The sequence below is a fragment of the Rhodofomes roseus genome, assembly GCF_022264815.1.
Source record: "Rhodofomes roseus strain CIRM-BRFM 1785 chromosome Unknown C8Q71scaffold_4, whole genome shotgun sequence".
NCBI lineage: Eukaryota > Fungi > Basidiomycota > Agaricomycetes > Polyporales > Fomitopsidaceae > Rhodofomes > Rhodofomes roseus.
Genome location: NW_025952960.1, coordinates 1753450 through 1773355, shown reverse-complemented (window position 1 = coordinate 1773355; position 19906 = coordinate 1753450). Strand labels below are relative to the sequence as shown.

General features: G+C 54.6%; 4 protein-coding genes across 4 annotated transcripts; all 4 read left to right on the top strand.

Moving 5' to 3' along the window:
• Positions 1-2353: 2353 nt before the first annotated feature.
• Positions 2354-4564, top strand: C8Q71DRAFT_436421 (uncharacterized protein). The gene is made up of 6 exons (XM_047918524.1): positions 2354-2457; positions 2515-2577; positions 2635-3509; positions 3564-3984; positions 4042-4237; positions 4289-4564. Exons 2-5 carry the CDS (start codon positions 2558-2560, stop codon positions 4115-4117), a joined length of 1392 nt encoding a protein of 463 aa, XP_047782518.1. The 5' UTR covers positions 2354-2457; positions 2515-2557; the 3' UTR covers positions 4118-4237; positions 4289-4564.
• A 4474-nt stretch (positions 4565-9038) lies between these two features.
• On the top strand, positions 9039-11329 carry C8Q71DRAFT_436163 (uncharacterized protein). Its single transcript, XM_047918523.1, has 5 exons — positions 9039-9218; positions 9279-9352; positions 9410-10278; positions 10333-11000; positions 11052-11329. Exons 2-4 carry the CDS (start codon positions 9333-9335, stop codon positions 10953-10955), a joined length of 1512 nt encoding a protein of 503 aa, XP_047782517.1. The 5' UTR covers positions 9039-9218; positions 9279-9332; the 3' UTR covers positions 10956-11000; positions 11052-11329.
• Positions 11330-12747: 1418 nt separating this feature from the next.
• Positions 12748-15299, top strand: C8Q71DRAFT_436103 (uncharacterized protein). Its single transcript, XM_047918522.1, has 20 exons — positions 12748-13258; positions 13314-13372; positions 13439-13492; positions 13553-13566; positions 13623-13651; positions 13707-13732; positions 13792-13835; positions 13899-13908; positions 13966-14009; positions 14075-14100; positions 14156-14196; positions 14255-14279; positions 14345-14356; positions 14418-14433; positions 14490-14529; positions 14582-14694; positions 14754-14813; positions 14878-14897; positions 14956-15013; positions 15070-15299. The coding sequence occupies exons 1-20, from the start codon at positions 13186-13188 to the stop codon at positions 15080-15082; spliced, it is 777 nt and encodes a 258-aa protein (XP_047782516.1). The 5' UTR covers positions 12748-13185; the 3' UTR covers positions 15083-15299.
• A 1024-nt stretch (positions 15300-16323) lies between these two features.
• C8Q71DRAFT_742973 (cytochrome P450) lies at positions 16324-19349 on the top strand. Its single transcript, XM_047922874.1, has 12 exons — positions 16324-16680; positions 17120-17444; positions 17509-17660; positions 17717-17832; positions 17894-18002; positions 18064-18077; positions 18139-18328; positions 18392-18473; positions 18531-18647; positions 18701-18711; positions 18765-18894; positions 19000-19349. Exons 1-12 carry the CDS (start codon positions 16458-16460, stop codon positions 19082-19084), a joined length of 1554 nt encoding a protein of 517 aa, XP_047782515.1. The 5' UTR covers positions 16324-16457; the 3' UTR covers positions 19085-19349.
• Positions 19350-19906: the final 557 nt, after the last annotated feature.

Below are 19906 nucleotides of genomic sequence, written 5' to 3'. Positions count from 1 at the left end.
CGTGATCATGGTAGAGGGTACACATATCAATATGTTCGACTCGACCACACTGGCAGATGGGTTGCAGAGATGATGAAAAAAGCAATTCCACGCGCTCTGTACAATATTGGAATAGCCAATGACAGATCATCATTAGCGCACTATGTCCGTCACGATTGAACATTTGTTGAGTGGTGTGTACAGCCTGCTGGTACTCAATGATTGCCTGCGGTCAGCATCATACGAAGCCTACGATCAACGGATGCCTCAGAATTCGGCGGTACGTTGTACATGAGCGCGATTATAGTGAACCGACCCCCTTGCTAGCAACGATGTGTAATGAAACACGCAGCAGCGCGAGCGTGCGGGTGGTCGGCTAGTAGCGACGATCACAGGCCTCAGTGCACGCTCGTAGAGCAAGACTAATGTATTATAGCATACCTAGTAGCGACGATCACAGGCTAATGAATGTATGTGAGCTATGGTATGCGGGCACGGAAAATAAACGTGTACTCACCCTCAGTGCACGCTCGTAGAGCAAGACTGAGGGTGACCGAACGAAGGCAGCGCGGTATATCTGGCAGACGGGACAGGGACAGGAACGAGAGTAATACCGTAAATGGTAAGTCAGATGATAACGCGATGGCGGGTCAACAGAAGAACGGCGGGACGGCGGGATGGCGGTACCGTAAGAGTCCGTGATAAAGAAGTCGAAATGGTATAGTAAAGCTGGAGCTGGGCGGACGTACAGATTGTATGCTCCAACAATGTGATCCTGGGTCTTTTCAATTTTGTGCATCTCGAATATCGAATGCACACAGGCCTCGTCTGTCACCTGTACCTGGCATACTAATACATTATATACTGCTAAGTAGAGTACATGTGTAATACATGTATACCGCTTGCTAGCCATGTGCCCGCATACATCCGTTGTCCACACCCGTGATGTACCACGTAGTGCCAATCACTTGCGGTGGACTGGGAGACGCGAAAGTTCATATCTTCGTACACTTGGGTCACTCTGAGACGGGTAGGCAAGGTAGCGTATGACCAGAGAGTGTTGTGATGGGCCTCTATATATGCCTCGGTCGAAGCAGCTTGTGCAGATGTCGACCTGCGCGCGCCGCGAGCAGCGTCCGCGACCTCCTCCGGATAAACATCGGATGGGCGGGCTGGCGGGCCGACTGCGGTTGCGTCCACCGTCGACGACCTCCTCCTCCTCCTCCTCCTCCCTCCTCCGAGCCATCGCGTTTACCTGACTGTATGCTGTACACTCCTCCATCCACGACTCTCTGCCACTGATGCTTCAGAAACTGGGTGCGACGCCCTCAATTCCTCAACTTGCGCTCGAACCCTCAAGCACGGCGCACTACATGTACGTCGATAGTACGTCAATGTGCCTTCTGCTGCAGAGTGTGCGTACGCGAGGGACTATGTGCGTTTCCCTCATCTGTGCTCTCGCAAATCCCGCGACGTTCACTCACCGGCGGAGGAACAATTACGTTCCTCAACGGTACGCTTATGTTGACTTAGAACGGAAGCGTTCAGGTACGATAGGTCGAGGAGGAGGAGGGGGAGGGATCCAATTTAGCCACCGGCCGTAGGCGCACGCGCGATCCTGGTAACACAGGCCAGGCCCCAAGGCATCATGTAGGTAAGCGTTCTTTTGAACGCGTGGCTGGGTATAGCTGACTGGCGCTGGCTTCCTTGACAGGCGGGCGAATGGAGGCTCTACACATGGGAGATGCGACGTATAGTACCGCCTCTCGCCCCAATCAGTGTGACATCATTTAACATACTTGTTCTCCTCGTCTACTCCGACCGCACAATCTGATCGTTGAACGCTCTGCTGGTGCAAAAAGCATGAAATCTGAAATGCGCATTCAAGCGGTCCTGTTGGATCATCGACGAGCAATGTCGAATAGAGTCAAGGTTCAAAGTTCAAGGTTCAGTACTCATGTCTCCGCGCGCTCTCCAGGACAGCTCGCACTGCATCCAGGACACTGGTCCTCCGTATCCGTTTGCTCACGGTCCTATTGTATATTGCTGGGACTCTCAATCGTGGGTCACCCAGGAACCGGCTCACCGGTGCTTCCATGGGCGGCGACCACTCGGAACATAGCGCTGCGACTGAGTTTGTGTGTCTTATGGCGCTTCTACATGTTCCGGTGAGCGCTATTTGCTCCGATATATACTATCATCACATCGGTCAGCCTCTGCCACTAGCTATTCCCCTTCATTCGCCGGCTGCGACTCCTTGGCATATCAGCAACGAAAAGTCAGTAGTCGTCAAAGATGCCAGTTGAATCGGCTGTGTGGGTAGTGTCCGAGTCGTGCTGATGTGTTTTACCTTGCAGAACGTACTGGCAGCCTTGCTATACATCAGACGTCACGATCTCCTCAAGGTGCTGACGAGCCGCAAGACGTCTCGTGTCACCTCCATCACACCAACGGACGTAGTCTCAGGATTGACTGCTGGTAGGGCTCTTCTGCTGAAGACGAATCCCGTGGGATCCTAATCTGCCATCCTCGCAGAATCTCCGGACGCATTCGCAATTCTACCGTCTGTGTACAATCCATGGAAGAAGGTACATCGACGTGAGTACAGGTCCAAGTGGTGTGCGAGACGCGCTGATACGGGATGTGGACTAGTAGGGCGGCCGCCTCCGGAGCGTCATCTCAGGATGACCCGGCTCCGCGGTTGCCCACCGAGATCTGCGCACGGATCATCGACCATGTCGCGGCGGGACTGGATCTTGGCTACACATTTCTGGCTGGGAATCCCCAATTCTTAGCTCTTCAATCGTGCGCACTGGTATGCAGGGATTGGTACTTTCACACCTGGTACCATCTCCGTGGCCGTGTTTTCCTCCGTGACCGGAACGACGTCCGTTCATTATCCAGGGCACTCCGCGAGAGACCACCCCTCCGCGGTGTCGTCAAACAGGTCGTCATCTCGGGTCGTACATCTGGCCAACGTTCACTGATTCAACATCTCGGAGCGTTTGCCGCCATGCTTTCCGGGAAGCTCCCGGAGCTCTCGACGATCACCATCGAGGACGCGGAATGGACCGTTGGCTTGATGAGGGTGGAAGACTTCGGATATCTCGCTTCATTTGACCTCGTCCACACGTTAACCATTTTCAAAGTCACCATGTCGAGCATCGCCCAGCTGGCCCGCCTCATCTCAGCACTCCCTGGCATGAGAAAACTATATTGCTTCCATGTCGACTGCTCAGAGAAACACCCAGTCTCTCCAGTCTGTCTCCCGCGGAACTCTGCAAGCCTGGAGATCCTCGAGGTGCGATGGGTTGCGCCTGCGGTTGAAGACCTACTCGTTCGGATCAGCCAGGCTTCCCGGCTACGAAAGCTCTATTTCGGAGTTGACGGCGAGGGTACCTCATCCTCCGCAGGCAGCAGCCTGAGAAGTCAAGCTTTCTTGGATGCAAGTGCGGCCTCGGTGGAAGTCCTCATTCTCCGGATTGCTCCCGACTCCTCCGTGGACAGTCACGCTGTTGATTCCACTGTAGGCAAGTTGTATACGTTCGCTCTCCGATTATCTGATTGACCATGAATGTAAGTAGAACGATACCTCAACCTATCACGCCATGAAATGCTGTGGCGATTGCAGATTTACCTGTTCCACCCCTTTGTTGCGTGGTCCTGGATTCCTCATATCGTCTCTCGAATCCCTTCAGACCATCTGATGGTCATTTCTGTTTTGTTTTTCATTCATGCAGATCATGCAGCCAACGACTTGGATAGGGTGGTGACGATGATGGAGGAAGATGGTACCTTGCTGCGATTGGACGATATATTGCAAGCAGAGTGCTTCACCAATATTGCACCGGGTGGTATATGCCTAGGCTTCGATCATGATCGGAATGACTGGCTGCCGCTTGTCAAGTTGTTTGATTCAGAATCATCATTCAGAGAGCAGTGTGGCCGGTGGGACACGCTCGTTAGACGGAAGATGCCGCGCTGCAATGGACGGGGCATATTGACGTACGTAATACATTGGGTCCGATGCAATGGCAGAGACGCGCTGAGTCCCCTTCTTAGTATCGTATATAGCTGGGAAGAGCACAATAACTGGAGCTGCAACATGAATGCAATCCATGAAGCGACAAAACACTAGAAGGCCAAAACTGGAGTAGAGGTGCAGCGAGAGGATGACGCTCAGGCTGAGCATGCGCCGGACACGTCAGGCTGACTGTCCTAATCTTGTACACTCGCCGGTGCCGATGTAACGAGTCCTGTGAGTGCACAAAAGCTGCCATGCATACATCTGTTCACCTAATTTCTGTAGTGTTATTGTACGCGGCGCGTTTTGCGCATTTTGTTGTGGCGCCGAGAGGCGAGCGGCGATTCCCTATGTAGAGACGTAACACTATTCGTGGGATGTCCCCGCAATTCTGATCCAAGGATGTCGTCACGTAGAACATCATCGCGGGCGTAGCAGTGTACTCGGAGCGAACGCTCTCGCACTCCTGGTATGTCAGCGCACGGATCTGCCTCCCCTGCTAGCCTGGTACTCTCGAGTTCACCGGCCGCTGTAGGAGGCTAGCTCCAGGGCGGAGATCACAGTTACGGTTTCGTTGGGTTTCCGCTACGTACTAATGTCCATGACAGAGCATGCCGAAACATACAGCTAGCGCTGTTTCTGATGCCTTTGGACTTGCTGTCGACCGACTGGTGTGTGATAATGGCGAGGTCCCGACGTGGACGTACCGAAAGACTGACTGGGAGGGCCCATCTGCTATGCGGTTCTTACCTGGCCCGGCCGCATGCCACACGCAGGGGCGGAGAACTTGAAGAGTTTGTCCTCGTGGAAAGGCTGACCATAGCTTGGATATGGATATGTGCTGTATCTATCGGACTACATAGTATATCGTGATGTACATGAGACAGCGTTTTGTCCACGACAGCATCCGAGGACAGCAACGACGATCGTATGGCTGCGAGCACGACCAGTGCCAAACGGTGCGCGGGACTGTAGAATCAACCAATAAGTGAAGTATACAAAACTATAGGGCAATTCGCCGCAAACTACATCATTTGAATCTCGGAATGAAGCTTCCGCCACGACTCGCCACGCACTTCGCCTCGAGGTCGTCGTCATGGTCCACCACGATAGTGACCTTCACGGCGAGCGGGCGCATCTGGTACCGGCTCGTCGCCGGGGAGGCACATCGAGCGCTTCCCCGCAGCTCGCACCGTTCTATTGCGGTCGCGCATGCGCACGTCCTCTCTCGAAGTTGACGAAGCGCCTCCCGGGAAGAGACGTCGAGGAAGAGACGTCGAGGATAAGTAGTACCTTGAGGCGAGTCGAGGGACCATCCTGAGCATGGAGGCAGCGCAGACGCTCCTCGCCGAATGTTCGCATTCAAGGACAGACTTCCGACACTCGACCGCGAGCTATGCGCCGGCGAGAGCCGAGCGATAATCGACGCGATGTGTAGCAGGGATGTGAGAGACGAACTCTTCGGCAGAAGCAGCCAATGCGGGGCATTCCTCACGCATACAAGTCCTGGGGTCTGCGGCCGACTGTAGGGCGCCCGCGAGGTAAGACAGCGAGATCGTACGCGCGTAGAGGAGGAACAGCGCCGAGCGCGCGGTACAGCATTGCTGACGTTAGCTTTGCCATAGAGCGGCTCGGTCGAGACAGCTAAGTATATACCAATAACCGGACGAGCTGGTACTGGGGACCGCGCCGTCGCTGGGTGGGTGGCAAGTGGCGCAGCAGGAGGCGTTCAGCACTAACCCTACTCTAGGGTTCCAGCCTGTCGTGCACGGGACCGGTCGTCGCTCTCAGCCTGCACCGCCCTCTCTGCGCCGTCTGCGGCGCGAGCCAACCGTGACGAGCGTCGGGGACAAGAGCGCAGGCTGACGGCGGTGCAGCATCTGCGCGGATCCCCAGGAACCCTACGGCAGGCTCCAGGATACCGTCGGACGCGTACAGACGAGTCTGTGGTCCGGGTTTGCGCCCCGCTTCGTATGCCTTTCGCATATAGCTTAATATGCGACGGCGCGACCATCCGACCGTGTACGCTGTGACGCCGGCATGCCCAGCACCGTCCTTCCCCGCATTCACCCAGTTGCGCGTGCCCATTTCAACGCAGACTCGCCGCTTTCTTCCTCCGTGGCGCTAGCTGGCCTCAGTGGTACGTCTTCACTGGAATGTCGCAATCTGTTGAACGCCAAACTGAAGCGTGAACCACCTATTGTGACTCTACAACGGGCGACGCTTGGTCACGATCCGACGCGCCTGTTTCCTGAGTAAACGCGTAAGCCAGCTGGCAACAATTACTGTGCGAGGATGCTTACAACGGCCTGTCAGCAGGTCCCAACGATGCGATCACGCACCCATTCTCGTTACACGGTAGTCACAGGTGGGGCACAGCTCAGGAGCACTAGCGACGGCCGTCTGTCCTAGGCATCTGGCATAGAGACAGTGCTGGTTGAAGGCTGGGACGGTCCTCCATACATGTAGAGGGCGCAGGCCTATGCCTCCTACCGCAGCAGGAGCCACGAGGCTGACCGAGCGCGACATTCTGCATTGAACCTTTGCGGAACAACTTGGTCATTGGATTCGTGGCGCCCAGACGGTAACCGCGCTGAGCGGTGCGCACGGTCCTCCGGGGTCGACTATACTAGCACAGCCGGTTGAGACAACGGCGCTGACTCGGTCGTTGAAGCGGCGCTCAGCCGGACAGACTGTTCCGTAGGCCATACAACGAAGCCCGAGTACGTAGGATGAGTAGGATGAACGCATACAGGAAGTCACTACTCACCTCGTCGAATGTGCTCTCCGTTTCCTCCAAAGTCCGGTCACTATTCAATCGCGTCAGTCGCGGCCCAAGCGCAGGTACCGGAGCCGGGCAGAGAGAACAACAGCTAGTCCGCGGTTGGTGGGTTGGCCATATGCATGTAGCCTGTATGTTTGGTAGGTGGTGCCACGTACGCGAATGAGGCCGAAAATGGCATGGACGACTCGGAGATCACTAAGGATCGCGGCGCCCGCACCATTGAAGTCGATACCGCGAGCGGCGGGTTCCGCCATCTAGAGCGACCATACCACCTGAATCAGCAAACGATGTCGATGGAGCGAAGAAGGAACTGACCAGGTCCCCGAGCCCCCAAACTTGTTCCGTTCCACCTGTCCTTGATCGGGGGCCCAACGTGGCGAGCCCAGCTGATTGCGAGGAGTGGTCTTTCAAGTTGCCTGCGTGGACCGCGCCGAGCTTGCGTTACATGAGCTTGGCCGCGGGGTGCCGAGGCGCATATGACTGAGGAGGCGGAAGGGCGTACGCAGGCTGGTACGCAGGCGAAGCAACCGGCATGTTCAGAGGGACGCGCGCAGGTGCGTCGCTATCGAGCTGCTCGACGCGGCGGGAGGGGAAGAGGACCTACAGGTATGCGTTCCGCTCGTCGATGACGACGGTATCCTTACTGGACGAGAAGGGCGGGTTGTTTGGTTCCTGCCATGCGTGTGGTAAGTCGCGTAAGACACGAAGATATTATGGTGGAAAGTGCGCGGAATGATGGGCAGTTGCTCACCGAACCGTCCGCGCTGTAATCCCAGAGAGGCGGGCACGCTGGCGAGGGCGGAGCGTGGTGCGGGAAGAGGGAGTGCCGGTGACCAAGTGCGCGGATGGAGAGGTTGTTCATCCTCACGTATATCTCATCGTGGTTGCGTTCGCAGAACGCAGACGGTTGCGGGTGAAGGCAAGCATGAGGTGTTATGTACTTAGTACTTGCTCTGTTGGAAGTGAGCAGAGACAGTGACCGGACTCTGGTGGCGACTAGTCTCCCGTAGGCAGCCCACTAGGACGACCTTTCTGAGGGGAGGAGGGCGGTCGTCGGTGGCGACTGGCGAGCCGCCGCGTGCAGCGTGGACCGACGGCGGATAAACACCGGATGGGCGGGCTGGCGGGCCGACTGCGGCGGGCGTCTTGCGTCCACCGACTCGCCGCCGCCTCCTGTACGGCTGCACCCTCCTCCTCCTCCTCCTCCTCCTCCTCTGGGTCTGCCACTACTAGTGCTTCATAAACTGAGTGCGGCGCCCTCACTTCCTCGACGTGCGCTCGAACCATCAAGCACGCCCCGCTGGTCATTGTAGGATCTATATCCACCCATTTTGTCGCCGCTCCTCCTCTGCGGCGCGGCCGCCGAATCTCGAGAGAATCTCAAGCGATCCGAGTGCGAGGCCTGACGATGTGATCGCTGCTGCCAGCCTTGTCACGGCCCGTCGGGAATAGGGCCCAAGTGTCTCGAGTCAACATGTACAAGATACGCAAACTCTAGGGTCTTCGCATAGGACGTACTGCATGAAGTTACGCGACAGACTATGTGCGTTTCCCTCGTCTGTGCTCTCGCCAATCCCGCGACGTTCACTCACCGGCAGATCACGACGTTCTTCAGCGGGTTGCTCAAATTAAATGAGAACGGAAGCGTCCGGGTACGACAGGTCGAGGGGTAGCAATGGGCTCGTGTACTAGGACAGGCCAGGCCGCAGGGCATCATGCAGGTATGCGTTGGTTTGAAGGCATGGCTGGGCATAAGTAGCTGACTGGCGCTGCCTTCCTTGACAGGCGGGCGGATGGAGGCTGTACATGTGGGAGCCGCGACGTAGACTACCGTTCCTTACCCCAAATAGATGCGACGTTGACATACCGATGGTCTCCATCTACTCCGACCGCACGATCTGGTACTCGAACGGTCTGCTGGTACAGAGAGCATGAGATCTGAATTTCGCGTTCAAGTGGTCCTCTTTGATTATCGACGAGCATAAGTATGTCGAAGAGACTCAACGTTCAACGTTCAGTACTCATGTTGCTGCGCGCTCTCCAGGACAGCTCGCACCGCACCCAAGGACACTGGTCCTCCGTATCCGATTGCTCACGGTCCTAGCTTCTATATGTGCCGGTGAGCGCTATGTACTCCGATATATACTATCATCGCACTGATCAGCCTCTGCCACTAGCTCCGCCTATTCCCCTTCATTCGCAGGCTGCGACTCCTTCACATAGCAGTGGCAACGAAAAGTCAGTAGTCGTCACAGATATGAGTCAATCGGCTGTGTGGGTAGTGTTCGAATCGTGCTGATGTGATTTACCTTGCAGAACGTACTGGCAGCCTCGCTATACGTCACGACCTCCTCGCGGTGCCGACGAGCAGCAAAACGTCTCGTGTTGTCTCCATCACACCAACGGACGTAGTCTCAGGATCAACTACTGGTAGGGCTCCTCTGCTGAAGACGAATCCCGTGCCAGGCTCCTAATTCGCTATCCTCGCAGAATCTCCAGACACATTCGCACTTCTGCCGTCTGTGTACAATCCGTTGTACCGACATGGAAGAATGTGCATCGACGTGAGTACAAGTTCAATTGGTGCGCGAGACGTGCTGATACGGGACACGGACTAGTAGGGCGGCCGCCTCCGGAGCGTCATCTCAGGATGACCCGGCTCCACGGTTGCCCACCGAGATCTGCGGACGGATCATTGACCATGTTGCGGCGGGACTGAATCTTCACTACACATCTCTGGCTGGGAATCCAGCTCTCCTAGCTCTGCAATCATGCGCACTGGTATGCAGGGATTGGTACTTTCACACCTGGTACCATCTCCGTCAGCGCGTTCACCTCCGTGACCGGAACGACGTCCGTTCACTCTCCAGGACACTCCACGAGAGACCACGCCTCCGCGGTGTCGTCCAACAGGTCGTCATCTCGGGTCATACGCCTCGACAGCGTTCACCGATCCAACATCTCGGAACGTTTTCCGCCATGCTTGCCGGGAAGCTCCCGGAGCTGTCGAGGATCAGCATCGAGGACGCGGAATGGCCCGTTGGCTTGATGAGGGTGGAAGACTTCGGATATCTCGCCGCATTTCACCTCGTCCACACGTTAGACATCGCCAACGTCACCGTGTCGAGCATCGCCCAGCTGGCCCGCCTCATCTCAGCACTCCCTGCCTTGAGAGAACTATATTGCGTCAATGTCGACTGCTCACAGAAACACCCAGTCTCTCCTGTCTCTCTCCCGCTGAACTGTGCAAGCCTGGAGTTCCTCGATGTGCGATGGGTCGCGCCTGCGGTTGAAGACCTACTCGTTCGGATCAGCCAGGCTTCCCGGCTACGAAAGCTCTATTTCGGAGTTGACGGCGACTACACCTCATCCTCCGCAGGCAGCAGAACTCAAGCTTTATTGGATGCAAGTGCGGCCTCGGTGGAAGTCCTCACGCTCTGGATTGCTCCCGCCTCCTCCGTGGACAGTCACACTGTTGGTTCCACTGTAGGCAAGTTGTACACGTTCGCTCTTGGGTTATCTGATTGACCGTGAATGTAAGTAGAACGACACTTCAACCTGTCACGCCATGAAATGCTGTGGCGATTGCACATTTGCCTGTATCACCCCTTTGTTGCGTGGTCCTGGATTCCTCATATGGTCTCTCGAATCCATTCAGATCATCTCATGGCCATTTCTGTTTTGTTTTTCATTCATGCGGACCATGCATCCGCCAACTTGGATGGGGCGGTGACGATGATGGAGGAAGATGGGACCTTGGTGCGATTGGATGATATACTGCAAGCAGATTGCTTCGCCGATATCGCATCGGGTGGTATATGCCTAGGCTTCGATCATGATGGGATTGACTGGCTGCCGGTTGTCAAGTTGTTTGATTCAGAATCATCATTCAGAGAGCAGTGTGGCCGGAGGGACGAGCTCGTTAGACGGAAGATGCCGCGCTGCAATGGACGGCGCATATTGACGTACGTGTTACATTGGGTCCGATGTAATGGCAGAGACGCGCTGAGTTCCCTTCTTAGTATCGTACATAGCTTCGAAGAGCACGAGAACTGGTGCTACAACATGAATGAAATCCATGAAGCGACACAACACCAGAAGGCCAAAACCGGAGTAGAGGTGCAGTCAGAGGACGACGCTGCGCATGCGCCGGATACGTCAGGCTGACCGTCCTCATCTTGTACACTCGCCGGTGTCAGTGTAACGAGTCCTGTGAGTGCACAAAAGTTGCCATGCATACCTCTGTTCACCTGATTTCTGTAGTGTTATCGTACGCCGCGCGTTTTGCGCATTGGTTGCCTCGCCGAGAGGCGAGCGGCGATGACCTATGTATAGACGTAACACTATGCGCGGGATGTCCCCGCAATACTCATCCAAGGGTGTCGACACGTAGAACATCATCGCTGGTTCAGAGCTCATAGCCCGATAAGTCATCTGCAGCTGTACGCGGCGGCACCTTCGGATCATACACGATTGTGGGTGCCGATGCTGCCTAACAATATGATGCACCTCAGCTAGACGGCGTCACGCAGACGGAATGGGAGGCTTGTCAAGCAACGTCAGAACAGTACTTACCTGTCTCCTAGACTACCTCGACCCTAATGAGCCGCTGGCGCTCGAGCCTCCGTAGGTCTGCGCACATGGTAGTATCCCGCTATTCTACGTGAGTGACCAGCCTATTGTTTTGAGTCGCCCATGTAACGAGTTTATGTTGCATATTGACCGATGGCAGGCCGCATTGACGTCCAAGAGCCGTCATCCCATGGTCAAGCGCCGTCTTCAGGTGAGTCGTAGCTTCGTATCATACTTGCCTGAATCGGAGCACTGACCTGACTATGTGATGAAATCTCTATGTTCCTGCGCTCCTTAGACGCGGCAGATCGCATTCAGACTGTTCTATCGCTCAACACCCCCGCCAAGGGCCCAGCGTGAGTGTCCTGTATGATCCATCCACCTGTCTGATGCTTCTGACCAGTTGCGCCGCGACTTGTCTTTTCGTGCCTTTGCATACCATAGGGCATGCGCTGCGCTGCGCCGTTCAGACAGTCTACATGCTGTTCCTATTCATCAAGTTGGACATCAAGACGACCGTGATACTTGTCGTGAGTGCTCGCTCACTACTGTATATCACCTCTGATATGCCAACCACATGTAGACGTTTATGCGAAAGCAGCGGCTCCAGCTCTAGAAACACGGTCGATCCCGCACGCGATGCTTTGAATATGGCTACACCTTCTACAGTTTGACGCGTCCAATCAGACGCTACGACCTGAAGACCTTGTCAACAAGAGAGATCGACCGCTCCCGTCTGGAAGTATCACACTTGAAGCTGCCTTGGCCCTTTGCTGGGTGCTTATTCCCCTCTGCTTCGCAATTTTTTGGCTCTATAGCATGGGGGTGCTACCAGCGACCGTAGCCCTCAAGATCATCTACAATGAGTTACTGCGCATATGTTGAGGACGCTCCCGGAGGACCAAGTATCTTTCTACTGCTACAACGTGAGCAGGGTCGTTTGGCTACGAGGATGCTCTGACATACGTCGTCGCAGATGTGGCTCTCATTTGCCCAGGCGCTTCCCGGGCACTACAGATTTCTCCATGGCCCCGTATCTGGGGCATTGCTCTTTGTATAGTGCCTACTAGCAAGGTAAACGAATCTCTCTCAATGGACGGCTGAATAAGTGCGAAAGCGTACACTACGCCGTTGCGGCTCGACACCGTCCCTGTACGCAACCCACGAGGCTCCGCGGAGGCACTTTCCAGCGGAGCGGCGTCGTCGCCGACACCCATCAGCGAAGACAGCGAAGACGGCAAACCACGGATCATGGCGTGCCCAATGTCACGGCGCTCCGCAACGGAACCGCAAAGTGGGGTTACGACAACGACGCAAATGTCCATTCAAAGACGTTGTTCTGCTTATAGTCGCGTTGCACTTGGCTGCCGCTGTCGATATCAACTCAAGGTACGTCAAACATTCTGTATGCGCGAAGGTCATATAGCAGTCCCTGCGATGAATTGATGCAATGCCAATGGAAGATTAGTACTGCGGGACGCGCACTGTTGCTGAGAGCCGTGGAGAGTACTGGTTACGGCATCGGCAAAGCACGGCCTTGAGGCCTGAGGCCTGAGGCTCAACAGGCGAAGCGCTTCGAATCCTTGTGTACTTCGCGCGCAAGGACTTCTATATGAAATACTGGCCGTTGGCATAGGAAATTCTGAGCTCATCGCGTACGAGATCCATAATTCCGCCATCACTTGCTTCCGGGGGAGGTGATACCGACAGCCTAACGTTTCCAAATGATGCGGCATGCCGTATGATGGCTGGAAACTATATCTTGACCTCCGCCGGCGGTCTGGTCAGCTCATGTCCCACTTACGCATGTTAGGCCTGCTCACCCATGTCGGATCCGCAGACAGTGGCGCTTGATCGCCCAACGCCTGTCTCACAGTCGCTCTTTCAGCAGACATATGGTGCGTGATACGTTCCGGTCAAACGTTGTAATGACTGTCTAATACTATATAACAGGTGGGTCGCTGGCGTCCTGCCAGATAATGCTCGTTTTCTATGGTATATCGGTCTTGCAGGTATGTCTCCAGTTTCGGTCGTGTCACAGGTGATCTGTGTTGATCCTTGGCTATGACGTTCTACAGACTTACTTATATTTTCTACGATACGAAAAAGACCATCCGTTACTGAAGCTACTGGTGAGGGTGCAATAACCGCTTCTTCTGTTCTTCAAGGTGTCTCAATTCCTCACATCGCAGGTCCTAGCACTATTGTACGTTTGAACCTGCGACCCAGCCCGAATTCTACTGATGCCCCACGTTCGCGCAGTATCTTGTCCACGATACATGCGGCTTTTGGTAACATCTCGCCTCATTCGCGCTAACCGTTCAATGTTGCTCATCAGTCGCTCAGTGTGTCATACCGTATGGCACTACCTTGTAAGCACCTGGTGTTATGCGCTCCACTTGGTCGCACCTCAACGTCTGGCTTTTAACAGATTTTTAGTTACACCGATGTAGACTTGCTACTAGACGGAGAGTGGTAAGGCCTTCCGTATGCTGCGCGACTCGACACATCGCTGACACTATGTTCCTTTTCTGATAGGTCTGTATACGTATGTACGACAGCGGTTGTCTTTCTATCAGCTGCGCTGACACAGAGAACTCGGCAGGTAGCTACAGCTGTCGGGGTATGCGCTTGTTTCCTAGTTCAATCGTATGTGTCCATCTTCGAAGCAAGGCCATGCAGTCACAGTCACGCTGATGGCGTCTCACATGTAGCTTCTTTGCGAGGACAATCTATACATGCGCGTGCGTTTCATTGTCTCCGGGTGGCGCAACGCTGATGCTATGTATGAGCAGTGCTGAGAGGGAAATGGAGAATGCTTGTTACGACAATCACCGTGCGTTCCGCTCCTCGGCTTGTTGAGCTCATTGCTCAGTGTACGTTATAACCATCAGGTCACCTTGTTCTTGGCTCAGCTTGGTGAGCCAGATTGCTACCCTGCGTTCTAAACTAACCAGAGGGCTGACGATCCACGATACATACAGGCTTTGGAGTCGGTGTGTCGTGTTCTCCTGATGTCCGTACCAAAGTTGTTACCAACCATCTGACGCTTTACAGCGCTCGCCGTCAAGCTGTAGGTCCGACACCGTAGATCAATGCTCTACAAGTCTGACCTTGCCTGAATATCAGTTTTCAGATCTGGGATTTGTACTTGCTCAAGGAAGCGGTGGTATGTCCTAGGCGCTATGCTATTATCGCCCGCATGACGACTCCATCCACAGGATAGTACCATGATTCCTATGTTTTGTTCGCGGATGGCATCAGATGCGGTCTTCACAATCACGCTGTGTGTGGTGCTGTACGACACATCGACAGATTCGAATTACAGCAGCGGGTACATTCTCCACGCTACCAGCCGTGTCAAGTTCACTCACCCTGTTCTCAACCCAACAGTTCTGTGAGACTCGTCAAGCTGCTCATTGTATATGCTATCAATAGATTCGTGTTGACGACGTGGGTGTCAGTCGATGCAACTTTGCTGGATTGCTCTTACTCAACTCCTGCCACAGTATTGTAGTCGCTGTGCAGACAATCGTGGTAAGTGCTGTTGCTGCTTCAGTCTCGGACCGATTTTACCTTTCTATTCTCACTCTAGCTGATTATCCGACCGAACGAGATCTGGGCGATGGTCCTCGAATTTATTACAGTGCATAGTCCGTCCCATTCATATCATCTCGCCTTTCATCACCTAACAAGTCCAACCTAACAGTCTATGTGAATAGCCTATTGGCAACACTGAACACACGCGATCACCTCCGCGATGTCCGGAACGATGGCCAGTCGATGGATGCTTCACGTCTACCGGTAGGCCAGTCGGCGTTGGTGTTCCGCTCAGAGCGATGTAGTGGCTTCGCTGGCACGCTGGACAATTCCTCGGGTGCGACGGCTATCGAGCGGGTGCACGTCCACCTTCAAGTTAGGAGTTTAGATCACTCCGGAGGTCGCAGGCAGAGCTTCGAGCTCAGCGATATGGACAGGAAACCCGTGAATGCAGAGGCTGCGGACGCCTCCGGATCTGTGAGTGCTCCTTCTGTCTTCGTTGGCACTTCGGCCACATGTATATCAGTCTACTGATTCGTGCTCGGGCTTTGCTCACAGAATCGGATGGTATGAAGTCCCGAGTTAGCAACAACTGCGCAGTTCGAAGTCGTCTCCGTAACCAACGTAGTCCGACTGTTCTTATGAACTCTGATGACGTGTACAATCCATCATCGATTGCCATCCCGCACTGCTGAACCTATTCATACGTTCGCACGTCGCAGCGGTCGTTGGATCGAACGGTCATCGCGAGAGCCATGGCATACATAGATACTGTACTATGCGTTGATCGGGACGTTGCAGCGACCGAAGATTCGTTCTGGGATTCTGGGAGGATGGAAGCATTTTCACCGAAGTCGATGACATCACTCTGAGGGATGTCCGCTGAAACAGTACGCGACATTCTTTCCTTGTGTCGGACCGAGATTTCACTTGCGTCAACCCTCCATGCCGTGGTCTTGGGGAGAAGACCGTGACGAGCCTCACAGCTCGACTCTCCGAGTGTGGCGAGTTACGGAGGTCGTATTGATACTTCGCGGCTCAATGCAGAGCGATGATTATTGAGAGCGCCGCTTGAGCGCCGCGTAAGAAAACTCAGCTTCTGGCACTTATCTGTGAGACTCTTGAGGACCGTGAATCTGGGTGGGTGCGAAGATCGCAAGAACGCCAGTATGACGGGTAACTCGGGTATCACGGCTATACGCCGGACGAGAACGACAACACCTTTGTTTCACCCTGTCCGTTTCTTTCCTGAGCTTGGTTGGAACGACCGACAGTCTGAAGCTAGCACTGGGGAGGAGGAACGACCGGGAGGGCAAGGACTATTATGCTTTAGTAATAGTAGGAGAAGCCAAGGCCGAGATCATGGATGTGGCGTGCGTAATATGGCCCTATGATGCGATCACACGGACTCATACTGCTTGCACTCATCTTGCGCTGGCGGGTAACCTATGATAATGTAACGAACGCGGTCACGGTGACCGACAGAGAGCCACATATATATCCGTGACTCTGCGATGAGTCGCTTTCTGGACATCGATTCTGGCTGCCTTGGCGACAATGGTCTCCGTCTCGCAATCAACGGACGGTTCTGGCCTTCTTTCTGCATTCGTTGCAATTGCCGTTGCGTTCATTGCGTACTATGCCTACCAGCTCGTTGCTTCAGGCCGTCCCACTGTGCCACTTCCTCCTGGCCCAAGACCTCTCCCGCTGGTCGGTAACCTCCTCGGCTTTCCCAGCTTCCACCCATGGGAGACATTCTCCAAATGGGGCGAAACTTATGGTGCGTACACCCCAGGCTTATAGTACCTCTATCTTGTCATACAAGCAATCGAGAGACGTGTATCTTTCCTCGCTCAAACGTATACCTACATCGCACCGTTCTTCCCATTGCAAGCCGAGCGCTGAGGCAGGACCTTCTCCCAGTCGCTCCCCGAAGCATTCGTGCCATTCGGGTGGGTATGTGCCTACAGTGAACTGGAGATATGGGTCGGTCGGAAATACCCGTGTCACAACTGGACCCCCTCATCGCCGGAAACTGAAGGTGATCAATGTGCTCCATCCCGAGATGAATTTCATGACCCTCATGCGCATGGCCCCACGCGATGTATTGTTCTTTGACAGCCTGTAGAAGCTTCCGGCGAGAGCTATAATCTATATAGTCACTCTCTACTCATGCGACACGTTACATGTCAGTGCAACTGATCGTTATAACGCTACAGGCGGCATCATACACGTCAGTGTCCTTGGCCAGAGCATCATCGTTCTCAACGACGCTCGATATGCAATCGACATGCTCGACAGGAAGGGCGCCCTCTACAGCGACCGCCCGACACTCGTCATGTGTGGTGAACTCATCGGCTGGGACGAAGGCCCCGCGCTCAGTCAGTTCGGCGACCGCTGGGCGGAGTACCGCCGGTTCTTCAGCCAGTTCATGGGCACAAAGGCCAAGGTCGAGGCGTTCAGCCACACTCTTCACGAGGAGACAAATGCCTTTCTGAAGCACTTGCTTGCCGAGCCCCGCAAATGGGTGGAGCATACCCAGCGGTACGCCATCTGTACATCAGATGTGAGTGCGGGTCGTCTTGCTGATTCCAGACATGATATGCAGGTTTGCAGGTGGTTTCGTTCTTCAGCTGACGTACGGCTATCGAGCATCGGACCCCGGTGGCAAGGAGCTCGTGAAGCTTGTTGACGATGCTATGGAGGGATTCTCTGAGGCGACAGTGCAAAATGCGTTTCTTGTTGATGTGATCCCCGTTCGTAAGTTCCGCTCCTTTCCATCCGTTGTTGCCCAAGAAGTGATGGTTTCTACAAAGTGAGATATGTGCCTGAATGGTTTCCCGGCGCCGCGTGGAAACGCAAAGCGAGGATGTACCATGACTACCTCCAGAAAATGCTACGCGCCCCGTTCGAGCTCGTGAAACAACAGATGGTATGCAAGTTTCCTTCGACTCAGGGACTGGTGTGTCACTGAATAGCATACCCCTTTCAAGGCCGCTGGTGTTGCGCGCCCCTCTTTTACCCAGAGCCATCTTGAAGGCCAGAGCCTGGCCGCAGAACAAGAACGCATCATCCAGTGGACCGCAGCGGGAATATACAGCGGTATGCATTCATCTATACTCCCCCAACACTAAGCACTAACAACACAGCACGACGTACTTAGGCGGCGCGGACACTGTCAGTATTCTTGTCTACCTCTTCATCCATTCATGTATGTACTGAAGCACAACACACATAGACCGTGGCAGGCATTGAATCCTTCTTCCTCGGCATCACGCGCCACACCGACCAGCAGAGGCGTGCCCAGGCCGAGCTCGACGCCGTGCTGGGGTTCGACTGCCTCCCAACGCTCGCGGACCGAGAGCGCCTTCCGTACTGCGAAGCGCTCTACTTAGAAATCATGCGATGCTACACTTTCGGGCCTCTAGGTGAGTGCGTCGTTGTCCGTCCTATCGTGTCTGACGACCGTATAACTGAAATTGTGCTGGCAGGATTACCACATGTGGTACGCGAGGACGATGTGCATGACGGGTACTTCATCCCCAAGGGGTCAATCATCATACCCAACAACTGGTACGTGTCTGTGCGCTTTCCCTAAGCAGCCCAGAGAGTCCATGGCTCTTTCCATAGGAAATTCTTCAACAATCCGAAGACGTACCCTCAGCCTAAGACCTTCGCACCAGAGCGCTTCATGGGCAAGGAGAAGCAGTACGACCCGCGCAAGTATCTCTTTGGCTATGGTCGCCGGTACGTGAGCCTTCCTCGCCGGTACAGCGCTCATCTTCACCGGGTGTTCCTAGGACTTGTCCCGGTACGTACGTGTATTGTGGGACTCGAGCGCATGCTGACCCTTGCGACGAGTAGGCATCCACCTAGCTGATGCATCTATGTGGCTCTTGTGCATGTCGGTCCTCGCACTGTTCGATGTCGAGCCCCCTGTAGAGGACGGGACACCCGTCGTTCCCCCGGCAAGGTTCTTGGATGGTGCGATCAGGTGCGTGCTCTGGCAACTTGTATGGTGCACATTGTACTCCATCATCGCCTTCGTTCCGGTTCTACCGTCAAACAGCACTGACTTTCCCGATTCATTGTCGTGCAGCCACCCTGAAGCGTTCAAATGCGTGATCAAGCCACGGAGCGCAGGGGCCGAAGCGCTTGTCCGTGGATTGTCTGGTAACCTCTGACATCTGCCGTCGTTGCATGCGCCGCAGAGGTCAAATGATATCAGAAGACCTGTTGGGGAATAGTCGTTCACGCACCAGCAACTGGCATGTACAGATGGCGCGTGCACTATTGGCTCATATGTATTACTACTACCTGTTGTTCGTGGCGTTCTTGAAAATGATTGTCTGTGCGTCCTAGTTTCGGGATGCCTCTGATATCATCAACGCTGCGATGTTCTTCCTTACGAATCTTGCAATGTCGATTGTAGGGACGAATAAAACTCTCAGTCATCAAACATACGTAATCAAGCTTTTCCACACAAACCGGCATACGCTCGACCACGGCAGTGAGTATGTGTATCATCTGAGTTGACTTTGCCGAAACAAACCGGCGAAGGTAACAGGTCAACACAGCGCCGGTGAGAAGGCGCAACAGATACTGATCAGCCGTCCTGCGCTTCAGGTTGTCGGTCTAACGCAGATCAGAGTGAGCCTCAGTAAACCAGCGTACGAAAATCAAGGAAGGACTTACTGTTATTGATCTGCGAGCTGGCCGACTCGTCCGTCTGGCCGCGACTCCGAGTCGAAGCCATGATAAGGTGAAAGATGTTCCAGCACGGGATAAGGACGAAGGCTAGGGCGACCGTTCGGAGGGCCAAACAGACGAGGCCTGTGCGCGTTCTGTTGTAAAGATGCTCACAAAACCCAGGATCCCATCGTTGCTGGCAGAGGTCGGTTCACTATAATCGCGCTCGTGTACCACGTACCGCTGAATTCTGAGGCATCCGTTGATCGTAGCCTTCGTATGATGCTGGCCTAAGGCGATCATCGAGTACCAGCAGG

Coding starts and splice junctions, on each gene's coding strand:
- C8Q71DRAFT_436163 (XM_047918523.1), top strand. CDS start 9,333: ATGGAAGAATGTGCATCGAC. Junction 9,353..9,409: donor ATGGAAGAATGTGCATCGAC/GTGAGTACAAGT, acceptor ACGGACTAGTAG/GGCGGCCGCCTCCGGAGCGT. Junction 10,279..10,332: donor CACTGTTGGTTCCACTGTAG/GCAAGTTGTACA, acceptor GAATGTAAGTAG/AACGACACTTCAACCTGTCA.
- C8Q71DRAFT_742973 (XM_047922874.1), top strand. CDS start 16,458: ATGGTCTCCGTCTCGCAATCAACGGACGGTTCTGGCCTTCTTTCTGCA. Junction 17,661..17,716: donor TGTTGATGTGATCCCCGTTC/GTAAGTTCCGCT, acceptor GTTTCTACAAAG/TGAGATATGTGCCTGAATGG. Junction 18,474..18,530: donor ATCATCATACCCAACAACTG/GTACGTGTCTGT, acceptor CTCTTTCCATAG/GAAATTCTTCAACAATCCGA.
- C8Q71DRAFT_436421 (XM_047918524.1), top strand. CDS start 2,558: ATGGAAGAAGGTACATCGAC. Junction 2,578..2,634: donor ATGGAAGAAGGTACATCGAC/GTGAGTACAGGT, acceptor GTGGACTAGTAG/GGCGGCCGCCTCCGGAGCGT. Junction 3,510..3,563: donor CGCTGTTGATTCCACTGTAG/GCAAGTTGTATA, acceptor GAATGTAAGTAG/AACGATACCTCAACCTATCA.
- C8Q71DRAFT_436103 (XM_047918522.1), top strand. CDS start 13,186: ATGTCGGATCCGCAGACAGTGGCGCTTGATCGCCCAACGCCTGTCTCA. Junction 13,373..13,438: donor ATGGTATATCGGTCTTGCAG/GTATGTCTCCAG, acceptor GACGTTCTACAG/ACTTACTTATATTTTCTACG. Junction 14,898..14,955: donor TCGCTGTGCAGACAATCGTG/GTAAGTGCTGTT, acceptor TTCTCACTCTAG/CTGATTATCCGACCGAACGA.